This window comes from Chiloscyllium plagiosum, chromosome 41 (genome assembly GCF_004010195.1).
Source record: "Chiloscyllium plagiosum isolate BGI_BamShark_2017 chromosome 41, ASM401019v2, whole genome shotgun sequence".
NCBI classification, from domain to species: Eukaryota; Metazoa; Chordata; class Chondrichthyes; order Orectolobiformes; family Hemiscylliidae; genus Chiloscyllium; species Chiloscyllium plagiosum.
The window spans coordinates 14,777,367-14,784,717 of NC_057750.1; the positions used below are offsets into that span (position 1 = coordinate 14,777,367).

Consider the following 7,351-nt stretch of genomic DNA (forward strand, 5'->3'; position numbering starts at 1 on the left):
CGGGTCTCTGGCGCTGTGAGGCAGCAGTGCTAACCACTGTGCCACCGTGCCGCCCACTAGGTACAGATACTGAACCCCAGGGACTGTCGTTGAGGAGGAGAGAAGCTCAGATGGATCAGCAACTACCGACGCACGCACACACCCCCACTGTACGTCATCCCCTCAGTAAGCGAAAAGATGGAAGAATCCCATCCTGTCACTATCAGATTCTTAGGACTAGCAATTGCAAGGATTTCTGCCGTGCAGTGAGTCTCTGTCTTAAATAAAGTCAACGGATGAGCCTCCATTGACCTCTAAGCAGCAGAACTTGAACAATTCACATTCTCTGAGTGAGGAAATTCCTCTAACCCATCTGTCAGTTCCCCTCCAAGCCACTCGCCATCCTGACTTGGAAATATATCCTTCACTGTCACTGGATCAAATTCCTGGAATTCCCTCCCTAAGGACATTGAGGGTCCACCTTCAACAGGTGGACTGCAGCAGTTCAAAAAGGCAGCCCACTTCCACCTTCTCAAGGGGTAACTAGGGACAGGGAGTAAATGCTGGGCCCAGCCAGCAGCACACATATCCCACAAGGGAAGCAAAAAAAAATTATTGTGTTTTAAGAGCAACCTTTGATTTTTAAACTATGACCGCTCGTTTCAGATTTTCCCACAAGAGGAAATTTTGTGACATTCACCAGGTCAAGACCCTTCTGCATCTTACATGTTTAAATCATCCCACATCTTACTCTTCTGACCGTGGATACAAGTCCAACCTGTCTGACCTTTCCTCACAAGACAACCTGTCCATTCCAGGTCCTAGGTGTGGTAAACCTTCTCTGAGGTAAGGAGGCCAGCACCGTACACAGTTCTCCAGATGTGGTCTCACCAATGCCCTGTGTAGCTGTAGTATAATCTCTCTACTCGTGTACTCAATTCCTATCACAATAAAACATAACATTCAAATGTTTGATTCCCATGACTGCAGCGGTGGAATTTAAATTGAATTAATACAAACGCAGAATACAAGCCTCGCCTCGGTTTCGGTGACCATAACAACCGACAATTGTAACAAGAATCTGATTCGCTCATATTCCTTAGGGAAGGAAATCTGTTGGCTCTACCTGGTCTGGCCTCTATGTGACTCCAGACCCACAGCAATTGGGTCGATTCAGAAATGGCCAAGCAAGCCACTCAGTTCAGGGGCAATTAGGGATTGGTGACAAACGCTGGCCTTATTTGTGATGCCCCACTAAAATAAGATTTGTGTGATTCCTGTGTAAGCTGCCACATGGTGTTAAGGTAAACTGTGCCGACACACGTTTCAATAAAACGTATTCAGGAGACACAGGGAAGGTAAAGGAGAGAGAAAAGCAGGATGGCAGCATTCATCAGGAATAATATTACAGCCATACAAGAGACAATGTAAAAGAGGACTCAAAGACGTAACCTAATGATGGAGCAACTAAATGAACCATCACATTGCTCAATTTACTCCAGAACCCGCAAGAGTAAGCCATTTGGCTCTTTGTGTCTGATCCACCATTCAGTAAGATCATCTGGTGATGGTCTCAACTCCACATTTCTACCGACGCAGCCCCCTCACCCACCAACATTATTCTGGACTGTCTTCCCCATCTAACTCAGCCTCAAGTTCCACACTCAAGTGACCTTCTGAGACAAGAAATCTCTCCTAAACTATCAAGAGTGTGGTGCTGGAAAAGCACAGCAGGTCAGGCAGCATCCGAGGGGTAGGAGAATCGACGTTTTGGTCATATGGCCCTTCATCAGGTCTCATTCCTGTTGAAGGGCTCTTGCCCGAAACATCGATTCTCCTGTTCCTCGGATGCTGCCTGACCTGCTGTGCTTTGCCAGCGCCACACTCTCAACTCTGATCTCCAGTATCTGCAGGCCTCATTTTCTCCTGAAACCGTGTCCCCTAGTTTTACTCTTGCCCACAAAAGGAGGTGCCATTCTGGGTATCCACCCAATCCAGGGCCCCATCACTGCTGGCTCCGGTCCCGCTCCTGTTTGAAAAGCAAACTCAGTCATGTTTGGGAAGGTTCCCTGTTTGTTTGGACCTACCGTGGTGAGCCTCCTCAATGAGCTGAACCTCTCCTCCCAGGCTGCTGCCGCCTTGCGGAAGGCCTCGTGCCGCTTGATCAGCTGTTCCACCTCGTCCACACTGTTCCCCAGCTGGTTACTGTTGACCAGACGCTCCTGGGCACTCAGCCACGATTCTGCCACCACCGCCTCCTGTGCAAACTGGTGCACCTCCAGCACTGGGGGAAAAGGCCATAGCCGGTATCAGGCATCGTCCCGCCAACGAAGGCTGGCCCGGCAGAGCCGAACACAAACCAAAACCGCAAGGATACAAACATGGTGAGCGCCCTGTTGGCCCCCAGTTAGGAACTCGAGGGATCTGCAACATGCCTCGTCTCATACAATGACAGAACATTAGCACAGAATTCCAGCAGATCTAACATTAGATGCAATTCCATGATTGAACCACACTTGCTGAATAATTCTGGGTGCGCTAATCAGGCTGGTCAGTCAGACTCAGTATGTAACTCCCTCATACCCGCTGGAAGCTGCATGTATTTACATGGAGAAACTTGTCCTCAGAAGCCAGAATGCATTGTGGGAATTATGCCTTTTCTGAATTACACAAAGAAGTGGGGGAAAATATTTCCTTGGCGCGTCCTCCATGACAACACCTTGACCAATCAGAGTCAACATGTTAATCAACCAACACCCTCTCCTCATGCAGTATAAATTATTGTTCCTTTTAAAATTTGGTATTCTTGCATTTGTCCAGATGAGCACAAGATAACATTTTTCAACAGTATGTCCCCTTTTCCAGCATGACTTACAGAATGACAGGGCACAGATGGTGACCATTCGGCCCACGATGTCTGTGCTAACTCTTTGACAGAGCTGTCCAATCATTCCTACACCCCTGCCCTTTCCTATTTTAAATATTTATCCAATTCCCTTTTGAAAGTTACCGATCTGCTTTTGCTGCCCTTTCAAATAGGGCATTCCACCTCATAGCAACACACTGCAGCGTAAAGGATGAGGTTGTTACTTCCTGAGAACAGTGTGAGAGGAGGCAGGGACACAGAAAGACATTGGGCCAGAGGATAGCAGAGAGAACAGACAGATCTGAGGGATGGCGAGCAGTGATCATAACTGGGATACTCATTACAGGCTGGAATCCTGGACACATCTTTGTGGGAAGGATATCATAGCCGTGGAAACAAGAGGGCAGTAAGCGAGAGGGTGAGGGAGAGAGACAGACAGTGAATGTTTCTGACTGGTTGCAATAGAGAGTGTGTGTGGGGAAGTGTGTGAGAGACACAGAGACAGTGAAGAGAGAGTGAGTGTGTTTGTGTATTTGAGTGTGTGAGCCTGTGTGTGAGGAACAGTTTGTATGTTTGAATAAGTTTGTGTATGAGAGTGATTGAGACAGAATGTCAGTGTGTATTTAAGTGAGTGAGTGAGTGAGAGAGTCTCACGGTCAGGAGACTAACCAGTCTCACGGTCAGGAGACTAACCAGTCTCACGGTCAGGAGACTAACCAGTCTCACGGTCAGGACACTAACCAGTCTCACGGTCAGGAGACTAACCAGTCCCATGGTCAGGAAACTAACTCGTGGTATGGAGGTAGATCTGCATTAACCAGCAATCCCAATACTCACTCTGTTGTAGCCACTCCCAATACTGCTCCCATTTCTCCATCATTTCATGTTGTTTCTTCAGCACCTTGTCCAGTTTCTCCTTAATCTACAAAAACATTCGAGTCACAATTACCAGGATAAAAATGTTGACACTACTTAAAACATGAAACAAAGATAAGAAAAGCTGATTTTAACTTTGCACAACCGTACTTTAATTCCCAGCAGAGATGTGGAGGGATTGAGAATGAGAGATGGGGAGTGGAAGGACTGAGCAAGATGGGAGAGAGAGAGAGTGAAGAGAAGCAGCAAGGACAGGGAAGATAAAAGGAGGGTAAATGATGAAGGAGGAGCTGGGTGAAGCATGACTCGAGTTTGGGAAAGGAAGCATTGAGAGTTTAGGTACTGTGAGCAGACATGAACTGGAGCAGGGGTGGGCTGTTTGAGCTGCATAATCTTCAATCCCCTAACTCTCTTGTCAATGACAAACCTTTACACACACACACACTCAAAACCACTCCCTTTCAGAGAACAGAATTCCACAGGATTCTGAGTCCTCATCTCAGTTTGAAATGGGAGTTTCCTACTTTTTAAACTGTGCCCCGTGGTTCTGGACGCCTCCATGAGGTGGAAACAGTCCCTCAGCATCCATCCTGTCAAAGCTCCTTTGAATCTCATTTGTCTCAATAAGGTCACCTCTCATCCTCCTCAACTCTAAAGGTAACGGTGCGATGTCTTTTTTTTAATAAATATTTTTATTGAGAAAAGAACTTTGAATTTTTTACAAAAATATAAAATGACTACAAAATAATATGACAATCTTGGAATATAACAACAATAACCGTAAAAAACCTACTACTCTACAGCACAAACAATCTAGGAGAAAATAAACTCTACACAAACTACAATTCAACAAACAACTAAATCAAAACAAAAAGAAACCGAATTAAGCCGAGTTGAACCAAGGCAAATTACATTAAATTATGTTAAGTTACAACACTCAATACAATCCTACCAAAGCTCTCCATTGTCGGGAGCATCAGTTGGCAAACCCGTATTTGTTCAGAATTCTTCCTCCCGGGGCACCCGGGTTGCCAGACACAACCCTCATGGCTACATAAAGGCCCTAACCAATACAGCCAATAAGTCCACGTCTACATGATTCAAAAAGGGCTGCCACATCCTATTAGAAAGTTCCGTTTTCTGGTGCACCATACTTCTGAGGATGTCATGGGGGATGTGCTCCATGACTAACCTACGCCTCCCCGAGAGTCCAGGAGGGTTTTCCAATACCCAGCTCATCAGAACGTTCTTCCTCACCCAAAATGAAATAACACTAAACAATTTCTTCCCATGCGCGTCCAAAGAGGGGAGATTCGGCAAAGCCAGAGGAGGGACACCAGATCTACTTTGACCTCAGTGCTCAACGCCCCTTTGAAAATACTCGCTATAACGCTCCAATACCTGCAAAGCTTGTGGCATGACCACAGGCAGTGAGTAAGAGCACCAACATCTATTTTACATTTGGGGCATACTGGGGACTGTCTTAAATTTCAGAAGCCGGTCCAGTGCCAAATAAACTTTGTGCAGCACCTTTAACTGCATAGCTGACGTCCTATTACAAATCGAAATCTTCTTTACATTCTCCCAAATATCCTTCCACTCCTCTGGTGAGATCTCTACCTCCTATTCCTGAGCCCAGATTCCACACAGCCACTTGATGTCCTGCGAGACACTACTTCCTAATAAATGACAGAGGTGCTGACCGAGAGAATGCCCGTAGACCGAAGCACTCTCCTCTCCATATCCGACTTCTAGGGACTAACCATTAATGTAGTCTTTTTCTGTACAAAGGCCCTAATCTGCAAATAACAAAAGAGGTCCCTCCTAGACAGCTCATATTTCTGGCTGCACTACTCGAATTACAACATGACCTCCCCGTCAAATAAATCTCACAAACAGGAGACTCCTCTGGACTCGCAGAGCCTAAAGTCAGAATCCATTGATCCCGGTCAGAATCCTGGCATTCCTACTGTGGGAGTGAAAGGGGAGGTTTTTTGGTGAATTGCCCTCACTTTGTCACACCATTCTCCATGGTAAGGACAATCAGATTTCTGCAATGCTCAATAACAGTCCATGCACTGTTTCATGCACTTACCCCCAAACTCCGGATTCCTCAACCGTTCCAGAAACTTCCATCGGCCTCCGAAACCAGTCCGGCGCCATTACACACGCTACCGCTACAGCGCCCGCGGCAATAGCCGCAGACGCCGCCGACGATGACGTCACTTCCGCCCCCACCAACCTCGAAACCTTCATGATCGCGGCCCAAACAACCGCCTCCGGAATCGCCGCACAGACAACCTGCTCTGCGATCGTCATGAAGACAATCACCAACAGATTGGCGACCTCCGCGGCTATGGGGAAGAACTCTGTCTCCGTGGTCGCCGCAGCTACTTCCGCCCCCAGTGACGTCAGCAACCTACATTTGGACCACATCGCCGCATGTGTCTCCGCCCCCCCGCCGCGTTCCGTCACCGCGCCTAACCCCTGCGGAAGCTGCAATTGAGTGAGCTTCATACCAGGCCCCCTGTGAGGCCAGATAAAAGAGCCGAGCCAAATGTAGAGCCTCCTCCTTTTCTCCAATGAAAAAAGTCCGAGCTCATTCAACCTCTCTTCGTAAGATGAGCCCTCCATTCCAGGCAGCATCCTGGTAAACCTCCTCTGAACCCTCTCCAAAGCATACACATCTTTCCTATAACAGGGCGACCAGAACTGGACACAGTATTCCAAGTGCGGTCTAACCAAAATTTTATAGAGCTGCAACAAGATCTTACGGCTCTTAAATTCAATCCCCCGTTAATGAAAGCCAAAACACCATATGCTTTCTTAACAACCCTGTCCACTTGGGTGGCAATTTTAAGGGATCTATGTACCTGCACACCAAGATCCCTCTGTTCCTCCACACTACCAAGAATCCCGTCTTTAATCCTGTAATCAACTTGCAAGTTTGACCTTCCAAAATGCATCATTTCACATTTATCCAGGTTGAACTCCATCTGCCACCTCTCAGCCCATCTCTGCATCCTGTCAATGTCCCGCTGCAGCCTACAACAGTCCTCTATACTGTCAAAAACACCTCCAACCTTTGTGTCGCCTGTAAACTTGCTAACCCATCCTTCAATCTCCTCATCCAAGTCATTAATAAAAATTACAAAGAGTAGAGGCCCAAGAACAGAGCCCTGTGGAACACCACTCACCACTGACTTCCAGGCAGAATACTTTCCTTCTACTACCACTCGCTGTCTTCTGTCGACCAGCCAATTCTGTATCCAGACAGCTAAATTTCCCTGTATTCTATTCCTCCTGACCTTCTGAACGAGCCTACCATGGGGAACCTTATCAAATGTCTTGCTGAAGTCCATACACACCACATCCACCGCTCGACCCTCATCAACTTGTCTAGTAACATCCTCAAAGAACTCTATAAGATTTGTGAGGCATGACCTGCCCCTCACAAAACAGTGCTGACTGCATTTAATCAAGCCATGCTCTTCCAGGTGGTCATAAATCCTATCCCTCAGAATCCTTTCTAATACCTTGCAGACGACCGACGTGAGACTTACTTGTCTGTAATTGCCGGGGATTTCCCTATTTCCTTTCTTGAAGAGAGGAATTACATTTGCCTCCCTC

At 47.0% G+C, this 7,351-nt stretch overlaps 1 protein-coding gene across 1 annotated transcript in view; it reads right to left on the reverse strand.

The window, feature by feature from the left end:
* The window catches only part of LOC122542711 (spectrin beta chain, non-erythrocytic 4-like), a 216,701-nt gene that overhangs the window by 42,649 nt on the left and 166,701 nt on the right, over positions 1 to 7,351 (reverse strand). Inside the window, exons 26-27 of the mRNA XM_043680691.1 lie at positions 3,683 to 3,767; positions 2,067 to 2,263 (exon numbers count right to left, since the gene is read on the reverse strand). Of these exons, the coding sequence (XP_043536626.1) occupies positions 2,067 to 2,263; positions 3,683 to 3,767 (282 nt within the window). The remainder of the gene's footprint in view (positions 1 to 2,066; positions 2,264 to 3,682; positions 3,768 to 7,351) is intronic.